The sequence below is a fragment of the Aspergillus campestris genome (assembly GCF_002847485.1).
Source record: "Aspergillus campestris IBT 28561 chromosome Unknown P168scaffold_9, whole genome shotgun sequence".
Lineage (NCBI taxonomy): Eukaryota > Fungi > Ascomycota > Eurotiomycetes > Eurotiales > Aspergillaceae > Aspergillus > Aspergillus campestris.
Window position 1 is genome coordinate 705,227 of NW_020194344.1, and position 24,828 is coordinate 730,054.

At 52.6% G+C, this 24,828-nt stretch overlaps 11 protein-coding genes across 11 annotated transcripts; 4 read left to right on the plus strand and 7 right to left on the minus strand.

Moving 5' to 3' along the window:
• Positions 1–320: 320 nt before the first annotated feature.
• P168DRAFT_328636 (SET domain protein) lies at positions 321–2,643 on the minus strand (the record flags this gene model as incomplete). Its single annotated transcript, XM_024841374.1, has 4 exons — positions 321–1,557; positions 1,612–1,871; positions 1,941–2,492; positions 2,615–2,643. 4 exons carry the CDS (start codon positions 2,641–2,643, stop codon positions 323–325), a joined length of 2,076 nt encoding a protein of 691 aa, XP_024691206.1.
• Positions 2,644–3,417: 774 nt separating this feature from the next.
• On the minus strand, positions 3,418–4,681 carry P168DRAFT_187528 (uncharacterized protein). The gene is made up of 2 exons (XM_024832992.1): positions 4,506–4,681; positions 3,418–4,391 (listed from the first exon to the last, which is right to left on the minus strand). The coding sequence occupies exons 1-2, from the start codon at positions 4,506–4,508 to the stop codon at positions 3,678–3,680; spliced, it is 717 nt and encodes a 238-aa protein (XP_024691207.1). The 5' UTR covers positions 4,509–4,681; the 3' UTR covers positions 3,418–3,677.
• P168DRAFT_187527 (SAPS-domain-containing protein) lies at positions 4,682–8,049 on the minus strand. The gene is made up of 3 exons (XM_024832991.1): positions 7,058–8,049; positions 5,628–6,989; positions 4,682–5,571 (listed from the first exon to the last, which is right to left on the minus strand). The coding sequence occupies exons 1-3, from the start codon at positions 7,772–7,774 to the stop codon at positions 4,849–4,851; spliced, it is 2,802 nt and encodes a 933-aa protein (XP_024691208.1). The 5' UTR covers positions 7,775–8,049; the 3' UTR covers positions 4,682–4,848.
• Positions 8,050–9,343: 1,294 nt separating this feature from the next.
• Positions 9,344–10,600, plus strand: P168DRAFT_256166 (putative SNF7 family protein (Cta1)). The gene is made up of 2 exons (XM_024834505.1): positions 9,344–9,639; positions 9,708–10,600. The coding sequence occupies exons 1-2, from the start codon at positions 9,574–9,576 to the stop codon at positions 10,290–10,292; spliced, it is 651 nt and encodes a 216-aa protein (XP_024691209.1). The 5' UTR covers positions 9,344–9,573; the 3' UTR covers positions 10,293–10,600.
• P168DRAFT_187552 (NRAMP family metal ion transporter) lies at positions 10,427–12,760 on the minus strand. Its single transcript, XM_024832993.1, has 5 exons — positions 12,577–12,760; positions 12,485–12,526; positions 11,763–12,414; positions 11,440–11,711; positions 10,427–11,372 (listed from the first exon to the last, which is right to left on the minus strand). Exons 3-5 carry the CDS (start codon positions 12,405–12,407, stop codon positions 10,562–10,564), a joined length of 1,728 nt encoding a protein of 575 aa, XP_024691210.1. The 5' UTR covers positions 12,408–12,414; positions 12,485–12,526; positions 12,577–12,760; the 3' UTR covers positions 10,427–10,561.
• Positions 12,761–13,700: 940 nt separating this feature from the next.
• On the plus strand, positions 13,701–16,963 carry P168DRAFT_272009 (uncharacterized protein). Its single transcript, XM_024835296.1, has 4 exons — positions 13,701–13,952; positions 14,023–15,085; positions 15,152–15,744; positions 15,795–16,963. The coding sequence occupies exons 2-4, from the start codon at positions 14,039–14,041 to the stop codon at positions 16,726–16,728; spliced, it is 2,574 nt and encodes an 857-aa protein (XP_024691211.1). The 5' UTR covers positions 13,701–13,952; positions 14,023–14,038; the 3' UTR covers positions 16,729–16,963.
• Positions 16,784–17,229, minus strand: P168DRAFT_187587 (uncharacterized protein). Its single transcript, XM_024832994.1, has one exon. The coding sequence runs from the start codon at positions 17,084–17,086 to the stop codon at positions 16,838–16,840; it is 249 nt and encodes an 82-aa protein (XP_024691212.1). The 5' UTR covers positions 17,087–17,229; the 3' UTR covers positions 16,784–16,837.
• Positions 17,230–17,339: 110 nt separating this feature from the next.
• P168DRAFT_328641 (uncharacterized protein) lies at positions 17,340–17,993 on the minus strand. Its single transcript, XM_024841375.1, has 3 exons — positions 17,757–17,993; positions 17,573–17,634; positions 17,340–17,488 (listed from the first exon to the last, which is right to left on the minus strand). Exons 1-3 carry the CDS (start codon positions 17,881–17,883, stop codon positions 17,396–17,398), a joined length of 282 nt encoding a protein of 93 aa, XP_024691213.1. The 5' UTR covers positions 17,884–17,993; the 3' UTR covers positions 17,340–17,395.
• Positions 17,994–19,583: 1,590 nt separating this feature from the next.
• On the plus strand, positions 19,584–20,872 carry P168DRAFT_187605 (uncharacterized protein). Its single transcript, XM_024832995.1, has 3 exons — positions 19,584–20,493; positions 20,550–20,706; positions 20,770–20,872. Exons 1-2 carry the CDS (start codon positions 19,916–19,918, stop codon positions 20,605–20,607), a joined length of 636 nt encoding a protein of 211 aa, XP_024691214.1. The 5' UTR covers positions 19,584–19,915; the 3' UTR covers positions 20,608–20,706; positions 20,770–20,872.
• A 35-nt stretch (positions 20,873–20,907) lies between these two features.
• P168DRAFT_187637 (3-ketoacyl-coA thiolase peroxisomal A precursor) lies at positions 20,908–22,671 on the plus strand. Its single transcript, XM_024832996.1, has 3 exons — positions 20,908–21,084; positions 21,162–21,612; positions 21,680–22,671. Exons 1-3 carry the CDS (start codon positions 21,075–21,077, stop codon positions 22,476–22,478), a joined length of 1,260 nt encoding a protein of 419 aa, XP_024691215.1. The 5' UTR covers positions 20,908–21,074; the 3' UTR covers positions 22,479–22,671.
• Positions 22,672–22,778: 107 nt separating this feature from the next.
• P168DRAFT_239659 (RraA family protein) lies at positions 22,779–23,854 on the minus strand (the record flags this gene model as incomplete). Its single annotated transcript, XM_024833679.1, has 5 exons — positions 22,779–22,955; positions 23,027–23,128; positions 23,238–23,544; positions 23,644–23,723; positions 23,789–23,854. 5 exons carry the CDS (start codon positions 23,852–23,854, stop codon positions 22,779–22,781), a joined length of 732 nt encoding a protein of 243 aa, XP_024691216.1.
• Between the last annotated feature and the right edge of the window lie 974 nt (positions 23,855–24,828).

Genomic DNA, 24,828 nt, shown 5'->3' on the forward strand with positions numbered 1-24,828 from the left:
TGGAGGGCGAGGGAGCCGCCGCTCGAGATATCATCTTGGGCGAGCTGTGTTGGGGCGGTGTTGGGTCCCAATTGGTGTGAACGGAGGGGGTGAACGGGGTGGTGGTAGAGGAGAAGAGGTGATGTCGTCTCGGGGCAATTCCTGCGCCCTGCTGAATATCCGTCTTTGACAACGTCCTGATTGGTGGGGACGAATCACGTGATGTTTAATCTGAGTCAGCGGGTATAAAGATGTGTGGGTGTTATGCTTGATTATGTCATTTATTTTATGCGGATATAACAGTTACTACTTGATCAATGTGTGATAGATAATCCAGTCAAGTCTAACTACGATGGTCCTCCGGCACGTACAGGTAGTTCACCGTAGACAGCATCACCTGCCCACCTGCCCCCCCACTGAGCAACCCCAGTGGGTTATCCGGCACCTGGACACTCTCCTGCTCCACCGCCATCCACGCCCACCGCAGCCAGTTAGGAGACAGCCACCAGGAGTCGCCTTTCCAGTCGCCGGTGAACGCCCCCAAACCAGAGAACGCGGCCTCGCTCTGCTCCCGCATAGTCTCAAGCGCCTCGTCAAACGCGCTAAGAAGATACTCGTCGTCTTCGTCCTCCACAGCCCACAGCACATCCTCCGGCGGAGGCGGGTAATGCTCGAGGAGAAAGCCGACCCATTTGCCTAGACGAGAGGACAGACGAACAGAGTTACGGTGCGCGGCAGCAACCAGACACAGGAACATCGGGAAGGCAAAGGGCGATGCGTCGGGGCTGTCGCGCAGGGCGGGAACGGCGCGTTCGGCTGTCGTTGAGATCTGTTGGAAGCTGACTCGTGCTGGGTCTTGCATTTCGGACGGGAGGAGGCGGACGAGCTCGTCTGCTGAGAAGAGTTCGCCGTTGTCGTGGAGGAGGGATGGGCGTTCGAGGATCTTCACCTGCACGCGGGACTGCACTTCGTTGGAGAATTTACCGGCTGGGATGCCGCGCATGTGAGCACTGAGAAGCGTCTTGGTTTCATCCCAGCTGCCGCGGTAGTTGTGCTGGCGTGCGCGGTTCAATGTCCAGGATGCGATGACGAGGGCTGTCTCGGAGAGGAGGATCTGACTGTCGCGGTAGATCTTGGCGTGCGTCTGCTTGAGGTTGGTGGGGGTCGGCGAGTCGGGGGCCGATGTCTTCAGCTTCACGATATGGGTGATCAGCTCAATGATGATCTGGCTGAGGGCCGAGAGGATGGTGCGCGAGTTGCCGTATCCGTCGGGGATGCGGATCCCAGCCTCGGAGATCTCCAGGGTCTCCAGCTCGCGGTTGTTGGCCGCCAGGACGGAGACGGCGTTGAAGAGCGCCGGCGAAAAGACCGAATGCTCCATGGCGGTGTCCGGCGCAAGCAGTGGATAGAACACGTTGAACACGTAGTAGTGGTCGTCTGCGTCTGCGGCCAGCTGGGGATACATCTGGTGCTGATGTTGCCGGGCCACGTACAACGGACTCCCTGGAGGTGCGCGCAGGCCAACAGTGCGGTAGTCGCACGGGTTGCCGGAGAGGCAGAAGCCGTAGTTCATCATCACTGGGGTAGATGGTCAGTGTTTGTCTTTTGGGGCTGTAAGGATAGAACACCCACACTGCTCGTTGTTCCTCGGACCGTAGTTATTCGCAATCTCCTCTCCGGCCGCAACATTCTCCCTCGTGAGGAAAGCCACGTCATCTTTGCCAGCGCGCCATTCCACCTTAGCCAGCGGCCGATGGTTCAAGACATCGATGAAGGGCAGAAGAACGGAGACGCTCTCCTCCGGCAGATCCGAGTCAGGGATGACACCCGACAAGACCTTAGACGAGAAAGCCCGCGACACAAAGATGGTCGACGCCCAGAGATACAGGTCCCTATCCCGTCAACACAAGTCGAACAAAAGGAAGAGATAAACACAAAACGAATGAAAGGAGAACACAAACCAAGTAAACCTCTCGACTCCCTCAAATCCAACCCTCCCCAACTCCCTAACCCCAGCCTCATACTTCCCAAGCAATAACACCCTCTTCTGCTCCCTAGCAGCCAACAGACTCGTGCCCCCCAACCACTCCAAATCGCCCCCCTCATAATACAACGGCGTCGTCAGATCCCCCGGCTGCGGCAACGACCTCAAATAAGGCGCCCAAAACCCATCCTCACCACGCAGATACTGCCCAATCAGAAAAAAGATAGACGTCTCCTCAGGGCCAACAGCGTCGACAAACGCTTGCGGCAGATGGAACCCGTGCGCGGGGAACGCCACGGCCGAGTTAGCTGGGCGGTGGTCGATGGCGTTGAAGTACGAGAGTGTCGCTGCCAGCGGCGTGTGGATGACCTCTGTGTTGCTGGGGAGCGGGGGCTGGTCTTGTTTGACTTGCAGGTGCACGCCGCGGTGGTCGTCGCGCGCGATTTGCACGGCCGGGTGGAGGTCGCCGCCGTTGGTGGTCATCCATTGTAGGAGTGCGGTGTAGTTGGTTAGAGTTGCGTCATTGTGACTGTGTGGTGTTAGTTCATTTGATTCTATAGCGGGGTGTATAGATTGTGTCTATTAGGTGTAGTTGCAATGCACTACAGTAGGTATACGAATGGATTAAACAGGATAAAAGACATAACCCACCTTGACGGAAGTCCTGAATCCGTCGCCATGATCAGCTCTCAACGAAATTATATCCAATTTGCCTAAATTCTGCCAAGCTCTGGGTTGATCGAGGTTCAAGATGTCGCAAGAGTTATAAAAGATGGAGGGGCAGGATCCATACGGACCAATGCAAAATGATACATGATGAATGCGGTGTCCCACTTTTTATTTTTTTTGCACACCCCCCGCGGCTCTTCATAATCAACACGATCTTTCAATCTTGAGATTGGAGACGGGATATTTGAAATCTAGATTGTTATAATAAATAATCATCTATCCCGGTCTAAGGAATCTAGTCTAGCAGAGAAATTCAGGTCATACCTGCAGTATCGCACTTCATACTGTCAGAGAAGATTTGCATATCAATAGCATCCACCTGCAAAGCTTAACCTGAATAGTGACATTTCCTGCTATCCACAATGCATAAACAATTACCAGTCGATCAATCAATCGATCATAACATTGCATGAATCCATATAACAATCCAGCTGAAAATAAGCATCGAGAGCATCCACATGCTTCGTACCGATCATGTTCAGTATAACCCCCACCCATTCAATCATATCATACCATATCAAAATCATATCCCATCAAACCATAGATCAAACGGTTGCAACCACCCTAAGCCAACGAGCAATGTATAGTTTAGGAGACGGGGAAGGAGAAGGAGAAGGAAGAAGAGGCTCTCCTCATCCCACCTGTCCTGCGTACTTCTACCTTACCCCCGCTCATCAAGATCATATCATATCAAAGCCAAGCTTGCATTGCACTCCAAAAAAAGGGGGAAAGAACATATACATAAGGTATGCCAATGCAGTCAATATAGTACATCAATCATCGGATCGAAACCAGTCACACACAAAGTACACAGAAAAATAAACAGAACATCAACGAAAAAAAGAAAACAAACGTAAACCACAGTCCCCGCCCAAAACAAACAAACAACAACAAGGAAAAAATCACATAACTGGCACAAATCTAGGGAATCTTGTCATTCATATTTCATCTCCATGGCCCCATTGGCAATCGTAGTTAGTTCAGTTCAGTCAGATAATGAAGGCTTTCGTCCAGGAACAAGGATCTCGACCAGTCCGTCGTCCTCCCCGTCGCTGCTATCATTCTGGTCGTCGTCGTCATCGTCAAAGGGGGACGCCCCGGCCCGGGACCGTCGGAAGGTCTTGTATCGTTCTGCGCCTAGGTCGGGGTACCCCAGGGACTCGTTCATGATGGCTTCGTCTTCCTCGTCTGACGAGTCATTCATGCCTGACCCGCCGGATGGTCCGACCATCTCGCCCATGTCGTCATCGTCGTCGTCGTCGACTTCTAGGGGGGCGCGCTCCTTGCCCCGGGCGTGGCCGGAATCGTCCTCCCCGTCGTCGGAAGAGTTCGAGGATAAGGAGTCCGGAGGGCTGAATCCGGATTCTGCGAAAGGAGGGGAGGAAAAGGGGGCATCCTTGGACAGGTCGGTCGAGGGGAATGCCGCTCCCGCTGGGGCACTTTGCCCGTCAGCGTCGTCGTCCAACCCTGCAATGACAAAAGGATTGGTATGCCATTGGACATCTGTGCCCTGGGGGTTCGAATGCTCGGACTCGCGGTCCTTGTCTTCGCCGTCGTGCTCCCCGTTTTCGGCAACCTGCGCCTTCTGTTTGGCTAGTCGGGCAGCGAGCTGGCGCCGTGCGCGAGACGGCCCGAGACTCAGAGGAGCGGGAGGCGGAGGAAGAATCGGGATCGGCTGGCTGGTGGAGTTTGTCGATGCCTATGGGGGATGCAGTGTCAGCAAAGTCCAGTCATTCGTATACATGCTGACTGTCGACACGCTATGCAACGCAGAAGAAACACATCACAATTGAAAGAAAAACAATATAAGTACCATGCATTGAAATCACATTGACATCGCTCAAGGGCACAATAAAAAACAAAATTTCAGGCATGCCTAAAATGACTAGCAAATACCCAGACACAACCAAGGGAATTGGAAGTTTAAAGCATGGCGTCATATTAGAATGGAAGAATTGGTGGATTCAATGCTCTAGATGCATAGTCTCAACGACCTCCACATTCATGTTCCATCATGCGCATCTTTCCTGCTAAACGACCCAATAGAAGGTCACGCACGCAGAAAGACAAGTATGAGGACATGGAGCAAACAGACAGGGTATCAAAGGGTAGAAGGGTCAAACGGTAAAACGGAAGAATCGTCATAGTATAAGATCTCATGGGTCACTCATGTCAACATCGGTAAAAAAATCGTCACCCACATTTTCAGGACCGCCTTCTGCGGATGCATCACCCCCAGCTCTATCGTCTTGGTCCTCCATGTCATCGTCCTCGTCATCACTCGAGCTGGCAAACCCGCTTAGCGAAGAGCCGCCATTGCCCCCAAACCCGAATGCCCCTCCAGAGACACTCCCCTGGTTCGCGTCGAAGCCCTGGAAGCCAGAGTTTCCTCCCATCTGACCGTTCAACCCCGCATCGGCAAGGGCTGACGAAGTACTCGTACCTTGTCCGGTATTCGCCGTGCCCTGACGATGCCCGATCGCCATGTCCGGTCGTACTCCGCCGAGGATCGCATTGTCGCGCTCGCGAGTTTCGGAGAGCGTTTGCTCCACGTACTCGATCCACTCCGGGTTCAACACGCTGTCCATCACTGCTGGCGAAAGGAGCTCGGGTGGGTGACGTTCACCGAACTTGACGACTTCTTCCGCGATCAGGGTCAGATGACCCATGTACCCGAGCCGGATCTGCTTGGCCCGTTGCGTCTCGTCGCTTCGCTTTTGCCCTTCGACGATGGCGTGCGTGATACGGCCAGTCTCGAAGACATCGATGGCCAATGCGCGGTTGTAGCCGCGCTCCATGGGCCCGTTGAAGACCTGCTGGATCACATCATAGACCACATTGTGGAGGAAATTGTTCCAGGGGAACCGGAAGAAGAAGCCCTGTAAGAATGATTAATTCTGATGCCAGAGACCTTCCATGGAAGGGCGATACTTACCAAGATGGTGGGGACGACCCGATTCTCAACAAACATGATCTTGAGATAGTCACCTACCACAGGTTGACCGTTTGTATCTACCTGGACATCCGGATGCATCTGCTGCACCTGTGCAGCGTTGTTTTCGGAATCCGCAGCGTCGGGCTGAGGCGTCTCCTGCTGACCCTGCTGGCTTGCGGAAAAGAGAGGCGCAGGGACCGCCTCGGGATTGGAGGACATGGGCGCAGAGGACTGCGAGGGATCGCTCTGCAACGATTCTGCCAGCTCACCCGAGCTCACCGCAGAAGAAGCCTTGGGTTCCTCCAGGCCTGTCTGATTGTTGAGAGAAACCTCTCCAATCCGGTCTGTGAGACCTAGCGTGCTAGGAGAAAGCGGATCGGATGGGGGCGTTTGGGATGGTTCAGGCGTTGAAATGGCCGGGACAGCTGGCTTCGGCTGGCCATCGTGCTCCTTGATCGAGGGGTCTGCCCCTGATGCGGGAGAAGCTTCCGCTGTCGCCGGGGTCCGCTCCGACTGGGATTCGCCGCTAGGGGCACCTGGAACGCCAGCGTCTTTCTCTTTGTCGATAAGAACCCCGGAAGAGCTCACTTCGTCGAAACCGTCCTCGCCCGCCGTGATCTTGGAGCCTTCGGGAGAGCCATACCCGATGACGGACCCATTCACAAAGTCCGTGGTCGAGTCGTTTCCGTCAAAAACCGAGGTTTCTTCCTGGTGCAGATTGAAGGCGCCCTCCCGTGCCAGCCGCTCGCGGTCCGCATCCCGCTGCTCGACGTAGTCATCGCTGCCGGGCTCGTTCAGCAGGCCCATATTACTGCAGTGGAGCAGCTCGGCCATCAACTCGCAGGTCTTGAACCGGTCGAACCCTAGGGGCTCAATCTTGGCACCCCATGCGGAGCTCAGCTGGCCTCGTTCGACACTCTTCACGTCTCTGCCGTCCTTCACGGTGTGCCTCGAGCTCTGGATCAGCGCCATGAAGTCGGGGATATGTTTCGCAAACAGGCGCAGCAGGTTGCCGAGGTAGATCGGGTCGTAGGTGGAGGGCATGGTCTCGGGGCTGTTGATGTTCTCCGGGTCATAGTCCGAATTGTTCTTTCGGATGACTTCGATCACGATCCCGACCCCGACGGTGAGGGTGTTCCCACCCAGAAGCATCGCCTGGATCAGGCTCTCAATGCATGGCGTGGAGACCATTTGGCGAGTCAGGCTGTTGGGACCAATACAGGATTGGTCATTCTGGGTCGCGTTGGCGGAGATGGTAATGATGGCTTTGAGGAAATCGCCGGCGGACGTTTGGACCGAGTCAGGGTGGTCGCGGGAGAGATAGGACAGGAGCGTCGGTATTAAGTCTTGCGTTTTCAACCACTGTCAAAAGTCCATTAGTAGGGGTAACAGACGGGGGAGGAAACACCGCTCTTGATGATCGAACTCACCTCGACAATCCCCTGGCCCCCTTCGGCCTTTTCCAGACTGATAATCTTCAGCAACAGGTCCATGACCATTGGATTGTCGATGTGCTGGAGGAAGGCGGGGATAATCCCGTCGAGCGACTTGAAGAAATCGAGCATGTCACCGGTCTTCTTGTCGAACAAGGTTTCATTGACCTTGGTGAAGTAGCTCGCCTGGACGGAATCCAGGGCCGGCGATCTCCTCAGGAAGCCCCAGAAGTCTCGCAGCGCGCGCGGGTTGAGCATGACCGACTCCATGATGGACCACACTTCGGAGGACAGAATCTCGCAGGCAATATAAGCGCGCTTGAGGCGATCCTTCTCGGCCTTATCCAGGTCCTCCGGGCTCAAGATGTCCTTCAACGGATCCCCGCGCTTCTCCTCCGAGGGATCTTCCTGTCCCTCGGCCGCCGCATCACTGTCATGGGTATCATTCTCGGTCTTGTTCTCTTTCTCTTTCTTGTCCTTATCCTCATCTTCATCCTCGTCATCGTCGTTCACCAGGCTGGGCGCGATCACATAGTCCATAAGCCGTTTCAAGACATTATCATCGCGTAAATATTCTATGAGTTTCGTATTATGCTGCTTGAGCTCCTGGACCAGCTCGGACTCGTCCAGCAGCTCCTCGAGCGAGACATCAGGCTTGTCGAGCAGGGTATCAATGGAGGAGATACTTGCATATCCCCCGAAACGCCAAAACATGATGAATTATATAGCTGGGCGAAAAACAGCTCATGGAAAAAGAAAACAAAGGTACCACAAAGCGCTCGCGCGAGGCCGTTTCTTCGATACTATCTCTCTCTCTCTCCCCTTGATTTCTTTGTTGGATTTTTATATGGAGACCGGTGTCAACGGACAAAGGGAAAGGGTACCGGGACTCGTGCGATGCGCGATCATGCGTGTGGTTGAAAGAGTTGTGGGTGTAAAATCAGCGGTTCTGGAGTGGGGTCAATTCGATCGAAGCATATCATGCCAGCCGGGGAAGACCGTCAGAAACGCGAAGACACAAACACGGTCGGAGCGACCTAGCGCTGGTGATGCAGGGGAGAGCACGTCAGCAAATTGAAGTCCAAGTTTCGACGTTGTACGACCCGCATTGTCGGCCGCAGATATGGGAGCAGACATGGTCGGGATTCAGGATGCGGTCCGACCAAAAGGGTAGCGAGTATGATTGCGAGCAGAACGTGGACAGAAGAGTGGGTTCATCAAGGGAGAGTGTGGTGGTAACGAGGGGCAAGCTGGCAGGCACTACTTGAGGCTGACAGGGAGGAGAATGAGGAGAAGCATGGGACAGCGCTTACCTTCACAACCCAAAGAGTGACTGGGAAAAGGAAATCCGAAAATCAATCACAATAACCCGTACACTGTGGCGACAGAGAAGAGAGGAGCAAGCAGTCGAGGGAAGTGCAGGTTCCGACCACCGAACGGGGAAGCGAGAGGAGGAAGAGGAGGCAGAGAAGGAAGAGGAGAAAGAAGGGATCAGCCGGACCCTCCGTCGTCAGCGTCGTTAGTGGTGGGCCAGTTAGGATGGAATGGAGGAACACCACGACAAGGCGTGAGAAGGGGGGGGGGGGGTTGATAGAGAAGAGAATGATCGGAAGAGATCAATCTCGATCAACAGAGGATATATTGAATGACCGATGAGGAGGCAGGGAGAGAAGTGTGGTCTGGAATCAGCGAAATACAGTAAACTGATAATTACCTAGGTAAAGGTGGTCTCTGACTAACCTCAGGCATGGACGGCGGGGAAGATAGGCGAGAAGGCTGGAAGTAGTGGGGGATTTAGGCTCTTGTTTCAGATATTTCTTTCTCTTGACTCATTAAATTGAATCAATTTGACTGTATTAGAGTATCTATATTTCTCTAATTATCTAGTACTATCCTCCCACCATCCCCTTAAATACTACTTGATCAATCGTTACCAGTTGAGGAGGGCAAGTCTACTCCGTAGGTACCGCACTGACCACATGGGTGATATGGGAATGCACGTACCGGTACTTCTGTCTGAACAGGTATTGTAAGATAGATCAAGAGGAATAACGTCCACACGTGTTGATGCTTAAGACTAGAACAGTTTATTGACTATAATGCTCTGTCTTAACGGTCTGTGTAACAGATACTCCCTATAACATTTGGTACCACTGTTACCTGAAACTGGCGCCCCTCTGGTAATAAATGTAACACATATACAGACAACCATGTCACGTGGGCCTCCGCACTAGACTGGTCATCATAGGCAGCGATAACCACTTAATAAGTATCTACCTGACAGCTGCACATGAGACAAGTCATATCATCCCACAGTCCAAACCCCAGTGTATCAGATGGTGTCACGATCTGATCGTGACTGATCATATCATTGGACGAATCTACCTACGGTGGAAAGTTATCGACCGACTACTAGGCAGACTAGCTAGTATTGTTCACCCCGCAGTGCCACTTTATCAATTCTCACCTCACACTACACTACACTACGCATTCAACTACCCACGCTGAACACCATGAACCGACTCTTCGGATCCAAGAGCGCGGCTCCAAAGCCGACGCTGGACGGCGCTATCACCAATGTAAGCCCCCTCCAACCCCACGTCATCCCTCAACCCCCATAAAAAAGGTAGTAACTAACCCCTCCAAGGTCGAAGACCGCATCTCCACCCTCGACGTAAAACTCACCTCCCTAAACAGCGAACTCACCACCTACCAAACCAAAATCAGCAAGATGCGCGACGGGCCGGGCAAAACGGCGCTCAAACAAAAAGCCCTCAAAGTCCTCCAACGACGCAAACAGTACGAATCCCAGCGCGACCAGCTCGAAGGCCAGTCCTGGAACATGCAGCAGGCCGGCATGATGACAGATAATCTCAAGAACACGATGACGACCGTGGACGTCATGAAGGATACGACGAAGACGCTGAAGAAGCAGTATCGCAATATCGACATCGACAAGATCGACCGCATGCAGGATGAGATGGCTGATCTGATGGACATGGGGAATGAGATTCAGGATAGTATTTCGAGGGCGTATGATGTGCCGGATGAGGTTGATGAGGCGGATTTGGATGCTGAGCTCGAGGCGCTGGGCGAGGAGAGTATGTTTGAGAGTGGGGTGGGCGAGGGGGCGGTCCCGAGCTTTATGCAGGATGAGGTTGCGCCGCCGCAGTTTATTGATGAGCCGCCCGAGCCGGCGAAGGTGAAGGAGCCGGCTGGGGGGTTGGGTTGATAGGTGCTATACGGGGATGATATACGCCGTTTGAGACGATGGACGAGCTTGGAGTTATTTCTATTATGGCAGGAAGCGAGGAGTTTGGGCAGCATATTTGCGTCTTCTGACTTTCTTTTCTTATATTTCCTGTAAATTGACTTGATGCGCACGTTTTGAACACCGGACGTTGCTAGCATATTATTGATCAATGTTCCGCTCCACAGTGTGTTTTCAAGGGACACTACAATTTGACACATTCTGATCTGTCCCTTATTCAGTAAGACCTTTTAAGCCTTCCCCATTCCAACCAACACCAGCAATGCCACATTCATAACTACAATGATCACCCAGACCACTACAGCAACGGCAGAAACCAGCCAGCCGTTCCGCATCTTTACCCCCTCGGCCGGCTCGTCCGCGCCGTGGCTGACTCTATCGACCGAGACCGTCATGTAGCGGTTGCGGCAGGTAAAGTAGACTAGTGGCGCCGTGACGAACGGCAGGATGACGCTCAGCACCACCTGACTGGCGTTGAGCGTCTTGTCGAGCCCGTCTTTGCCGACGGCCCCGGCGATGATGATGCTGGGGATGATACTGATCGATCTGGTGAGGAGTCGGCGAAGCCAGGGCCGCATACTCCAATTCAGCATGCCCTCGCTTACCATTTGCCCTGCCATGGTGCAGACGATTCCTGCAGAGATGCCGGAGAGGAGCAAGGCCAGGGCGAAGATTAGGCCGGCGGCTGGGGCGATTGAGGTGGATAGTAGATGGTGGATGCCCCAGAGGTCAGCATCGTCTGCTCCTGACGTGCCGTAGAGGGAGGCACCGGCGACGATGAGAATGGCGCTGTTCACGAAGAGGGCAAACGTGAAGAGAGACAAGGTTAGCTCGACGATGGAGTATTTCATGCACCCTTGGATTGCTTGGATTGACGGTCTGTACTTGACCTCTCCGTCGACACTTCCTAGACAGACGGACGGGTCCACGTAGCCTTCTGTGACGTCGAATTCCTTCAGTCGGGATTGGACGACACCGCTGCCGAGGAACATGGAGTGAGGCATGACGGTGGCACCGAGAATGCCACAGCTTTGGTATAGCCTAGATGCTCCATCAGTATCGCCTCTACTCTCTGTGGGTCAAAATAAAAAGACAGAGATAAACCAACCCCTTCGATTTCACAATCGCCGACGACGGCACGTATCCTCGAAAGACGTTTCCCACGGACTGATCCTTAATGAGGGAGAGCTGGATGCAAAAACAGATGACTACCCCCAACACCAGAGCCATGACAAAGAATTCAAACAAACGCAACCCCCACATGGCACCATTGGGCCGGTAGAAGATGAGGATGAAGAGGACATCCGCCAGCGTAATAGCACAACCGGCCACCAGAGGGATTTTCAGAAGTAGATTGAGCGCAATAGCCGAGCCAACCACCTATGAAAGAACATTAATGCCCTGCCTCAGATCGAAGGGACTGGGGCATACTTCTGCAATATCTGTCGCCACAATGGCAGCTTCGGAGAAGATGTAAAGAATGATCACCAACCACTTGGGCAGGTGTTCGCGGCAGTTTTCTGCCAGATTCAGCCCGGTGACCGTGCCCAGCTTGATGCACAACGACTGCAAGAAGATAGCGAAGAGATTCGACAGGAGCACGATGAAGAGAAGGGCATATCGAAATTCGGCACCCGCCGCCACGTCGGTGGAGTAGTTTCCGGGGTCAATGTAGGCGACGGCGATCAGGAAACCCGGACCCACAAATCGGCCAAATTTGGCGATGCTGCGGGCGAGATACCGGACAAAGGATGAGATTAGAGATTCGTTGCAAGAACGGCGAGATGATCGGCTGTTCCTCTGGGGTGGTTCACTCCCAGAGGTGGCCGAGATCATCTCGCCGGGGGTCTTTTCGGGCCCCGGTCTGTCCGCTTCGAAACAGTGTGTTGTCGACTGCAACGCCCTGATCTCATCCTCCTGGTCCCCCATCATCCCGGGGGCATGTCTCCTGTGAAGTCTCGCATTGGCGATGCTATTGAAGTCATTGCGAGTGGTGGTATCCGCACTCAGAGCTGAAGGATTTTGATTCCAGTCCGGGTGTTCCAAGGTATCGTCGGTGCGTGAGGGGCAATTCATTGCGGGACTGTGAGGGCCCAGGTCAGCCGCGAGAACGGGGAGAAAAGTGCAGTGACTCGAATGGAGTCTAAGCTTACCTCGTCTGTAGTTTCTCTTGCTACGTGATTGGATTTATTGGTCTTGTCATTCGATGTCAGTCGACTGTTGAGACCCTGAATGAACGTCGTACCTTGGAGGGGCAGTCCCGACACCGCCCGATTGCGCAACGGTTTAGTGGAGTCGAATCGCGCAACTTGCCGACGCGACACTATCGAGATTTGCGAGAATTGGGTCAAGAAACGAACGTGAAATCAAACCGGAGTCCAGTCAACCAGGTGAGTTTTGTGCGTCCGTCAAGAACCCGGATAACACCGACGGAAAGCCTGGGTCTGGCGTTTCGGGCGCTGCTCTCGGAAGTTAGACAAGGAAGGATCTCCATGGTTGGTGATATCGGAGGAAATCAGCCCAACCATCTCACAAGTACATGTTCAGGAGATAAAATCGAAGTCTAGTATCACTTCCTCGAGAGTAGCATACGGGTATAGATATGACCCCAGAGTACTGATGCCAATGCTTGGCCATTCTGCTGCCATGGTTCGTTCCCCAATCACACGGATAAAACTGGATTCTGACCCCACCGATCACCTTCTTGGCGTTGACTCCTCTGCGATCGAGGATCAAAGATACTGATCCATGGTACTACGAAGATCATGGACGATGGCGTCAACATCATTCTGCAAGATGTATTAAGATGCCTCACAATCACTAGTAGGATATCTGCACATGTAAGTCGTCGGGCACATGGGCTGTCGAACGGGGAGATAACGGGCATATTGTTCGATACATCAGATCGTGGAAGGCGATCAATCGATGGGTATTCTGGGGAAGAGGGGAAGACCGTGATCATAAACCACAACATCAGTGATCTATCTCTCTTCTTCTATAGTCAAGGCAGATAATCCGTGCAAATCCGACCGTGTAAGAGAGAGAGAGACATGCAGGAATGATCCAAAGATCTCGTATCTAGACACACACCAAAAAAACCCGTTACCCCCGCAACCACCACCATGTTTACCCTCCGGTTATAGCGCTTCGTCCGGTGGGGAAAACATAGTGAACTACGTAGTTATGCAGTAGTTACCAGAGGGATTCTTACATACCAGTAGGGATTATTATGGCGATGGATCTTCCGATCGATCCATACTTGATAGATTCAATCTGAAATACCTGCATTAATTACTTGACCACGGTTGTTGTGGTTTCCATCTGGCCGTTTCACCTTATCATTCCTCCATTCCCCATTCTCCCCCTCTCCACCATTCTCTCCGACTCCCCTTATCCTGACCTTTTTCTCTTGATCTCACTCCCTTCCCTTCCCTTCGTGCTCGTGGGCCCTCTACACTTGTCAATGTCGTCTCTTTTCTGTTAATCCACGATTTGCTTCTTGTTCGTTCTTGCTTCACTCGGGTCGGTTTCGCTTTCTTTTCTTTTTCGGTCTCTTTCTATTTCTGGGAGACGTCCGGGGTGATTGCTTTGCCCATCGATTGTTTGCTTCCTATCCTCACGGTATGTCTGCGGCGACCAGCCCACCCTACGTTGTGCAACCATAGAATATGCTAATACCGTCTCCTTTCAGGTCAAAGACGATCGAGATGACTCCCAGCGTTCAGGTACCGATGATCTTCGATGATGCCACTCGTGCTTCCCCCACCAAACCGTCCGTCCTTCGCTCGATCTGGTCCTCCAAGGGCCATCGGAGAAACCAATCCGCAGACGATGCCGCCGCAGCCAGACGACTCCAGGGACCGTCGTTTGGCCCTTCTTTCGTATCACCCCGCGACCAGGCCTACGCCACCTTGAACCAACCGCTGGCGGAGATCATTCCCAACCGCGATGCGGACGGACTGTCGTTCCAGCGGTCGCTAGAGAAACAGGAGAAGAATACCCTGCACAAGAAGACCAAGAGTGCCGTATCGCTGAAGTCTCTGAAGAATTACATGGAGCGAAAGGACCAGAAGAATGACGAGTTTCCCCCCGAAGAATCATCCAACTTGAGACCCAAGAAGGCCAAGTCGGCCAACAGCCTGACAGCCATCTTGAAACGCTCCCAGGGCGGGAGAAAGTCGGAAGAGTCCAAGAGCTCCCGTGATAAAGAAAACCGAAGCCCCACAGACCTGGGTGACTACTTGTCTTCTCCACCCTGGAATGGGTATCCGAACGACTCCTTCTCGCACCGGGGCGGTGCACCCCAATCACCGGGAAAGCGGAGAACCTTGCAGGAAGAGGTCTCTCTCTACACGCCCAAGGGTTACAGTCCTGCACAGCAGCGCAACTTCTATGACTTCCAACAGCCGTCTCTGTCGAACCGTGAGGGTTTAAAGCCTCGACCTCGACCAAAGTCGGACTTCTTTGCCGGGGGCCGCAAGGTCAAGGATTTCTTCGGATCGTCCCACCACTTGCCGGCCGGTAAACCGTCTCCAACTGATGAAGAGGATTCCACTTCTATTCGACACGGACGGCCCCGAGGTCTGTCGGGGCCCGCAGCTCGACCCGAGTTCGAGCAACGTCCGGAACAAAGCCCGCAGCGCGTCTCCCGGGTTCAGGCGGCAATCTCGGCCTTCAATGCGAAAGAGCACGAGGCTGAATTGAAAAAGCGCTTAAATGCCAAGGACCTTGAGAGCGAATTTGAGAAGCTGCTGGTAAGTGCCGACAGACCTCGTTTCTCGCCACTCCTGGAAGATGGTGTGATGCTGACCGCCATGTAGGATGCAAGGAACATTCCTCATAACGTGAGGGACAAGATGAGGTCTTTGGATACGAGTATCAAAGTGGACTTCATCCAGAAGGATCGAACGGAGAGCAACACTCCCCACAGCGCCGGGGCCAGTGTGTATGCGAATGACAGTACCGGCCGTCGGGGCCGTAAGAATGATCAGAAGGACGAACGGCAGAGCCATGATGGAAAGGGATCCCGGTCGCGCTCGCGAAGCCGCGGCTTTAACTTCTCCAAGACCCCTTCGTCCCCCAAGAAGCCTCGGCCGGAAAGTGGCAGCTCGTACCGTCGCCCCAAATCGGGAGACTTTACACAACCCGCGACATTGTCGAAAGTCCTGACGCCTGCCAGTTCGACCACCTCCCTTTCTGCCACGGCCTGTCAGGATACAGCCGCTGACCCATCGGATTTTGTACACTATCTACGCGAGATCCAGAAACCGGAGATGATCGAGGTCGGCAAGATGCACAAGCTACGGCTCCTTTTGCGGAACGAGACCGTGAGTTGGGTCGACACATTTATTTGTGAGGGGGGCATGGACGAGATTGTTCAGCTGCTCTATCGTATCATGAAGGTGGAATGGAGGTTTGTATTTTGGTCCCGTTCGGATGGACCGACGTGCTAACGCCGGACAGGGAGGAGCACGAGGATAACCTGCTCCACGAAACGCTGCTGTGTCTGAAGGGCATTTGCACCACCTCGATCGCACTGCATCATCTGACCCAGATTGAAGCAGAGCTCTTTCCGGCGCTGCTAAAGATGTTGTTCGACGAGGAAAAGAAGGGCCCGAGCGAGTATACTACCCGCGGGATTATCATCACCATTATCTTCACGCAGCTTTCTGCCGCGTCGTCGGATCAAGATGCGACCGCGCGCGCCGCCCGGATCCTATCCTACTTGCGCGATCCAACTCCCGCCGAAGACAACCAGCCTTTGGCGTTTATTGCCAATATCTACCAGTCACGGCCCTACCGGGTGTGGTGCAAGGAGGTCACCAATGTCACCAAGGAGGTGTTTTGGATTTTCCTCCACCATATGAATGTGATCCCGATCACGCAGACCGGGCAATTAGCCTCGGGCGGCTACCGCGAGCGACATTTCCCGACTCCCCGACCACCGGTGCCCGCCGCACCCTACGTGGGCGGTGTTGAGTGGGATGCCACCAACTATCTGGCCGCACACCTGGACCTGATGAATGGCCTGGTGGCCTCTCTCCCGTCCATTGAGCATCGGAACCAGCTGCGGGCGGAGCTGCGGGCCTCGGGGCTCGAGAAGGTCATGGGTGGCAGCTTGCGAACCTGTAAGGAGAAGTTCTATTCTTCGGTCCACGACTGTCTGCGGACCTGGGTTGTGGCTGCCATTGAAGACGACTGGCCGTACCTGGCTGTGCGTGAAGGGCCACCCCGACCCGACTTGGGCTCGCCCAGGAAGTCGCCCACCAAGGTTCCTGGCAGCCCTCAGAAGAGTGCTCTCCCGGAACAGCCACCCAAATTGGAGCTGGCACTGGATGCCCCTCCCAAAAACGACCGGCTGTCCCCACGGGTCAATGGCGTCAGCAACTGGCTGTAACTACGCCAGACATTCTTGGTTAATTTTTATTTTCTTTCTCTTTTCTTTATATTTGATACTGCACTGACTATAGCTGCCAACGGGCTCCTTCGACACCCTCAATTGATGGTCATGACACGGCGTTGCGGTTTTCTTTCCACCCTGCTCTTGGTTTCCTTCCAAATGCCTCTATCATTGCTTTCACGTTGATCTCTTTTCGGAGTGTGTGTGTGACGGCGTTGGCTTTCTCTTCCGGAGTTTTTTTTTTTTTTTTTTCTTTTTTCCTTTTCTCTCTCTTTTTGGATGCATTCAATCCGTCTACATGAACGGCCACGGCGAAACGAAATGATTTAATGACTGAAGGAACGGAGCTTCCCATTTGATGACTGACTGGCTTTTGGGAAGAGCATGGGCAAGCGGAATCTTCTTATGGCTTCATTTGCATTCCTTACAACTAAGAAAAAAAGAAAAGAAAAAAAGAAAAAAAGCGCTGTAGTTAGGATATTTGATACGGCAATGAATGAATTGATTTGTGTATTCTTTCTTTGGTTTGTGTATGTTGTGAGAATTGGTATAGGAAGTAGTGTATTGTACATTCTATCCTTGTTATACATATTTGCATTTTCCATGTTGATACAATGTATCTATCCAGTCCTTATCAGTCAGGACAGTATCGAAATCCAACCCTCTACTCCCTAGACTGATCACCCTTCTGCACCGGTCGTGGAGGCGCCGGAGTCGAGAACGCGCCCTTTACAGCGCCGAAGACAGCATTGCGTAGCTATAACATCACACCGTCAGTAACCAGCCAACAATCAACCCACTGAATCAAGAGAAAGAGAGAGAAAGAGGGGAATACACGAACATCATCAAACGGACTCCCCCGCTCATCCCACTCCATGAAGAGCACCGCATATAACAAGACAACTAGCAGCAGTCAGATTAGCACATCTACCATCTGATGACAGGAGCATAAAGACAGCCTGAGAGACAAAGCACAGAACCGACCCAAAAAAGGGAAAGAAAGGGAGATAAAGGGGGGGACATACAGCTAATAACCCCCCACTGCACCAGCTTCGTAATCTTCATCCACTGCGGCCGAGCGAACTTCAGCGCCGCGCGACGGCGGTATTTGCGCTCGAGGCGGAATTGGTGCTTGGGGGAGAGGCGGCGCATGTCCGGGGCCAGGTGCGTTTGGGTTTGTAGGGGGTGTATTTGTCTGATGCATATTCGGATTCGGGGGTGTCGTGTTCGGGGTTTGTTGGGGGGTATTGTTGCTGTTGTTGCTGTTGAGGCGGAAGGGGGAGGAGGAAACTGAAGAGGAGGAGGAAAAGAGGGTGGGTTGGGTGGTTGTTATAGAGCGAGTTTGGTTCTGTGGGTTTGGATTTGTTAGATTTTCATGTCCTGTCTTTTGTTTGGGTTGGGTCTGAATGTGAAGCATGGACAGTGACGTACAGCATATGAGGGGATTCGTTGGCCGGAGATGAGTTGAAGCCATGGTGATGAGGAGGATGCGACGGGGCGCACGGAGGGAATCCCGCGGAGTAAACGTATGGGAAGCATGGGCGCTTGAATTATATCTATTGATCGATAATATCAATGTAAAGATAGAAAGAGCACTGTCGGAGTAGTACAGGTGGTTGTTGCGATAAGAACAGTGGTGAAGAGACGGAGGTGTTGCGGAGAAAAGTCTAAGGCGGAAATAAGATCGTCGGCTTGCCATCTCCACTTGGCCCGACTCCCGTCGATCACAGTGACGGGCTTCCAGCTTTATCTCGTTTCTCTATAAACATATATCTAGTTTTGTGCAGGAAATAGTCGGGGAGTGATTAATGTAGTTAACACAAATTCTACGGAGCTAGAGGAGTACTCAAATAATATCATGGACTAGTCAGAATCTACTTTCTTCTAGGAATGTTTCGTCAACATATAAACTACAAAAGAATCAGCAGTCTTATCATACCTTTATTCCTTGGAAAGAATCCAGGCATATCCTCAAACCCACACAAATGGTTAATGTAAATTTGTATTGAATCGACCATAATCACGTCAGACTATAAGTGCTAAATCATCGAAAGGAAAGGGAAAAGCTCCCCACTATATCTCTACTATCTGTCCACCAAACGGCAGGAGTATCCATACGCCAAAGTTGCAAATGCTCACCCATGCCGTACCACTTTCGCTAAGCACTACCGATGCGTAGAGACTACCCGAGGGCTGCCATAGACAACCTGTGCATTGAAATTCGCAAGAAATGGTGTGATGGCATCAAAGCCAGTAAGTCGATGGAGCTCCGCCAGCATCGTAGCAAGAGGTCCGTCTTCCTGGGGCCATCTGACGACGAACCAGCCCTTTCTCTTATGTTGCCAGAACATAGACTGGAAGGATCGTCTTCGTTTCGCGCGTCGTGTCAGAATTATAGCCAAAGTTGTTGACATCGATGGACATAAAGGTGCGGTCTCCCCTTACTTCAAATGCGAGGAAGCGAATCCGACTGTCATCCTCCATATTTGGGAAGATTTTATTGACAAAGTTGCCTGCTGAGACACGATAATGACGGGAAGCTAGTCTTTGGGTATGCACCTTGATAACAAGCCGTTGTGCCTGTCCTTGAGACTATCTTCTCAGGGATTTCAGTGACGCAGGACATGGTGAGCAGGTCTGACGGTCTAATGAAGTAGGTTCAGTAAAAACAGACGGGCCAGCAAGCCACCGCCCATCTGATGGCTTGTATAGTTTGTATTTCAATCAAGGGTGTTTATTTCTTCGCAACATACCAACACCTTCGTTCTTGTTGTTATGATTATTCGAAGTTCTTGTTAAGCTGGTGACGTACCGTCCTATTTTCTGAAATACAGACGAAGAAATGTACGCATTATGCAAATACTATGACACAAATCTGACCATCAGCATCACTTTGTCATGTCAAGCTGAGACAGGTACCAATGTGGTCGTCCCTGGGACATTCCACGCCTCCTCACATCGAACTAGACCGGTTGGTCATCCTCTTGCCTATGCTTCAAAACAAGGGATGCACTTCCGTCACACAACGACAAAGGAGGTTGCCATCGTCCTGGTATACTGACAACAAAAGAGAGCGCCAGGCACGATAAACCCGAAACAACCGTCTCCTCATGCTCGAGCAATGGCGCCTTCGAGGTCTCTCCTTCAACAAATCATGGACAGTCATTCAACCTAATTCTTTCCAATGCCGGTAAATAGGTCCCGATGGCAATGGTCAACGAGGTCGAAAGCGACAACCATCTCCCGCTGTGGTTGGCAACCAAATTCCCGACGTCGCACAGAAGGCGTGCAGACAGGGGTATTCAATACCGATGACGACCTCCAGAGTCCACGAAACTGGCCCAGCTCAGACAATGGCTCACGGTGGCCCTCAGCACCGCCGTCATCTTCCTTACAGACCAAGATGAGGCCCCAGCGTCAGGTGTCATCTCCCACGAGTTACACATGGAATCCCATCATGTTCGTCTATCAGCGGTGCCGTCCGGAAATATCGCAATCTCTCGGTCTCTTTTCCCAACGCATATTTCCACCGATATTTTTGGTCTTATCGCTGTATTATCGACAGATTATCACCGGCGTGTTCAGCGACTATTTCGGGCCGACAACCGGGAGAGCCATCGATGTCATGAACATGACTTTGTTCTCGTCTCCCGGTCGGCGCCATCGTCGGCGGGTTCACCAGCAGGCTGCATGCTCAAGGGTGAGCTTCTTCGCAACCTCGGCTGCTGCTGCCGTCCTCATCTGCGGAATTCAGCCTTTACAGTAAGTAGTTATGCTGTGGAACTTTTGTCCGAGACAGTATCTAAGGGAGTTACTAGGTACATCCAGGTCTTGGCTGTATGGCAGACCGGCTGGACCATTGCGGCAGCCCCATGACCGAGAGCGCTTTCTAGGCTGACAGGAATGTGTAAAAAGACGTTTGCAGATGATCAAAGAAAAATTTGATAGACTCCTATTGATCGACAAGCTGGTGATGTCCGTCTGATGACAATTCCAATGCAATCTCCGAGCTCATCACTAATCACACTAATCAGACAGACTCGGTTACGTCAAGGTTCACATGAAAAAAAGCGCCGCCATAATGGCCCGTCTGGCCACGTGACCCGGCAGATCCCGGAACAACGTTGATACGGCGAACCTCGGTACTTTCACGGGATGGGGTCATCTCCTTCTCCTACAAAAGGCGATTGCTCCGAGCTTCATCCCCGGATCTCTCCTCCCCCCTCGAGTTTTATAAGAAGAACTGCCCCTTCCCTTGTCTCACTCCTTGGATTTCATTCTCTCATCTTCTCTCATCTTGGATCTTTTTTTTCCGTTCCTGATACCCCTTTGACGTCATAATCATGTCTGGTGGTGAGTTCCCAAAGAGACAAGAAGTTTTTTCCCCCACCATATGATAACAATCACTAACCATATTTTTTTTCTCTCAGCCCAACAGCGTCTGAACCAGGTGGCTTCCCACTTCGGCCCCGGTGGCAAGAAGGGAGCCGCTGCCATCACCGAGAAGCACCCCGATGATATCGTCATCACCTGCGCTCTGCGCACCGCCCTGACCAAGGGTGGTAAGGGTGCCTTCAAGGACACCGCCGCCGCCGACCTGCTGGCCGGTGTCTTCAAGGCCGTCATCAACAAGAGCGGCATCGACCCCAACCAGGTCAACGACATCTCCGTCGGCTCCGTCCTGCCCCCCGGCGGTGGTGCCACTGAGTTCCGTGCCGCCGCCCTGGTCGCCGGTTTCCCCGAGTCAGTCGCCGTCAAGGCTCTGAACCGTCAGTGCTCCAGTGGTCTGCAGGCCATCGTTGATACTGCCAATGCCATCCAGACCGGCATGATCGATGTTGGTATCGGTGCCGGTGTTGAGAGCATGTCCTCGCAGTACGGGTACGTACCTCCTTAACCAGGGTTTCCCCCATCGAGAATTGAGAATCAGAGTCTAACTGGACAATAGCCCCGGTGCCGTGACCGAGTTCTCCGACCTCCTGGAGAGCCACCCCGAGTCCGCCAACTGCAAGGTCCCCATGGGTGTCCTGTCCGAGAAGATGGCCAAGGAGCGTGGTGTGACCCGTGCCTCCCAGGACGCCTTCGCCGCCGCCTCGTACCAGAAGGCCCTCGCCGCTCAGAAGGCCGGCCTGTTCGACGCCGAGATCGCCCCCCTGGAGGTCAAGTGGACCGACCCCAAGACCGGCGAGGAGAAGACCATCACCGTCAAGGCCGATGACGGCATCCGCCCCGGCATCACCGCCGAGTCCCTGGGCAAGATTCGCCCCGCCTTCGCCAAGGACGGCTCCATCCACGCGGGCAACGCCTCGCAGATCTCCGACGGCGCCGCCGCCGTCCTGCTCATGAAGCGCTCCACCGCCGAGCGTCTGGGCCAGAAGATCATCGGCAAGTACGTCGCCGCCAGCGTGGTCGGCGTCAAGCCCTTGCTCATGGGTATCGGCCCCTGGAAGGCCATCCCCGTCGCCCTCGAGAAGGCCGGCATCACCAAGGACGACGTCGACATCTTCGAGATCAACGAGGCCTTCGCCTCCCAGTGCGTCTGGTGCATCAACGAGCTCGGCATCCCCCAGGAGAAGATCAACCCCAAGGGCGGTGCCATCGCCTTCGGCCACCCGCTCGGCTGCACCGGCTCCCGCCAGATCAGCACCCTGATGACTGAGCTGGAGCGCACCAACAAGAAGATCGGTGTCACCAGCATGTGTGTCGGTACCGGTATGGGTATGGCCGCCGTGTGGGTGCGCGAGTAAGCGGTGTTTTCTCAACAAAAAAAGCAATGATCTGGCATCATGATTCTTTTTTCTGTCTTATATATATATCTGTTTTAGTTTTTCATTTTTAGTTTCTTGTACAGCGACTTGGTTTGATGTTTGCATACTACCTACCATACCACCTATCAACGGTTTTAATAGAACCGAATGAAATGCTATGTACAATACCTATGGATAGTGCATCCTCCCCCTCACATGTAGACCATCAATGAACTCACCCCTGATTTCTTAACAATATATACACCACAACTCAAAGTATATACAAAAATCACAAGACGATTAAATCTTCGTCCGAAACTGCTTAAACGCATCAAACACAGACATCCCCTGCCCCACCGCATCCTTCACCTTATCGTCCATGGCAATCAGCTTCGGCATGACGTCGAGGACCTGGTCGAGGAGGTCGCGGGGGATGAAGACGACGCCCTCGAGGGGGTCGCAGAAGATGATGTCGCCCTTTTCAATCGAATTAATACATAGAACGTTTCCAAATGGGGAAAGGTGATAAGGAAGAGGTAAAAACGTACGGGAGATACAGTCACCCCCCCGCCGACTGTCACGGGGACGTTGCGCGCACCGGGTTTGGCCTCGGCTCCTGTGCCGACGGTTGATGTGCCTTGGGCCCAGACCTATTATCCCATTAGAATCTCAATTATTCCAAAAAAGAATGTAAAGTATGTAGTATTGCATGAAGGAAAGAAAAATGAAAGAAAAGAAAAAGGGAAATAAAGAACGAACCGGTAACCCACACTCTCTAATCTCATCCAAATCCCGCACGCGCCCATTAACCAGCGCGCCCTCCACGCCGAGCGTCTTCATGCGCACCGCCATGATACCGCCCAGCACGGCGCAGTACTGGCCCTGGGGCTGCTCGATGACGGCGACGGTACCCGGCTCGGCGAGATCAACCCAGTGCGTGCCGGCGGGGAAGCCGTGGGTGGGGTCTGAGGAGGCGGATTCGGCTTTGGGGATGAATTTGAAGGTTGATGCGGGGGCGATGAGCTTGGGGGTTGTTGTGTTGCGGCCGATTGTGGGGGTTAGGGGGCTTTTCATTGTATTAGTTTTGGAGTTGTATAGTTACGGTGTATAGAGGGTGGATTGTGATTATGATCTATTTGTGAGGAATTGAGGAGTGGGTGAGGACATACTGAAGTCGGCTAGGTGGCCTGCGCGGGGTGCCGTTCCCTCGGGTACTTTTTGGATCTTGAGTAATGCGTCGGAGACCTTATTGGTGGTTAGTATTGGGATTGGAGTATTCGGTAGATTGAATGGCAAGTAAATAAACATACATCGCAGGCGGAGTAATTACGCAGGGCGTCCAGCTTCTGCGCGATGGAGGTTGCGGCCGAGGACATGGTGCGGTGGAAGGTGGGGATGAAGGTTGGGGAGCGGAGTGGAGTGGAGATGATTCGGGGAAGGACTCGGGGGGTGAACATAGAGAAATCGATATAGATAATATGTAGAGAGGAGAGGAGAGAAAAGAGTAGAGAGAGTAGAGAGTAAACTATAAGAAGGATTCCGATGACGGAAGAAAGGAGATCAGATTAGGGCTTTTAACAGTGATAAGGAGTGTTCCTGATCAGCATCGGGTGTTCTAGGATCATGACGTATATTGATGCTTATTAATTGCTGTATATTCTATTTACTTGAATTTCATATTTACACTAATCAATTGTTTATAATATATAGTAATGTGCAAACTGGTCCCTCCTCCCTTGTATATATATTTAAACCTACAGGGGTTGTCTGTCTATATTTGCTGTTATTGAGTTGTACATGACTGAGCTTCCTGACACAAAAGGCTACATATCACCCACGCCCGCTTGAGAAGATGGCAGAGAACCTGAACCCAACTTGGCAAGTGTATATTGCCAGTGAATCAAGTGATAGCCATGGACTTATCATACAGTAGGTACAGGCGGTACTGTCACTGTTTCGGAGAAGTCGGCCTGCAGTCGGGTTGACACCATTGTTGCGTCGGATTTACGCTTTAGCTGTAGGCTGCCGAATATTCTTTGTTTATAGATTGATCAGGCTTCGTCTACCTCTCTTGAAATATATTCAGCTAGGTCAAACCAATCTCAGATCTGTATACATATCTCTATAAATATTAATGATCATCTATCTGAGTTACCAGGTCTACAGTATCAAGACAGACCCCTTCGTTTTCTTGACAAAAAACTGAAAGTACTTACAACTTTGGGACCGACATGGCTTTTCCACAAATCCAATGTGGGATGTCCCTGGAAGGAGTCCAGCCCTTGAGACCAGACCGCGATGCAGCGTTGGGGCTTTTTGATAGCATCATACAACATTTCGAACCCTCACA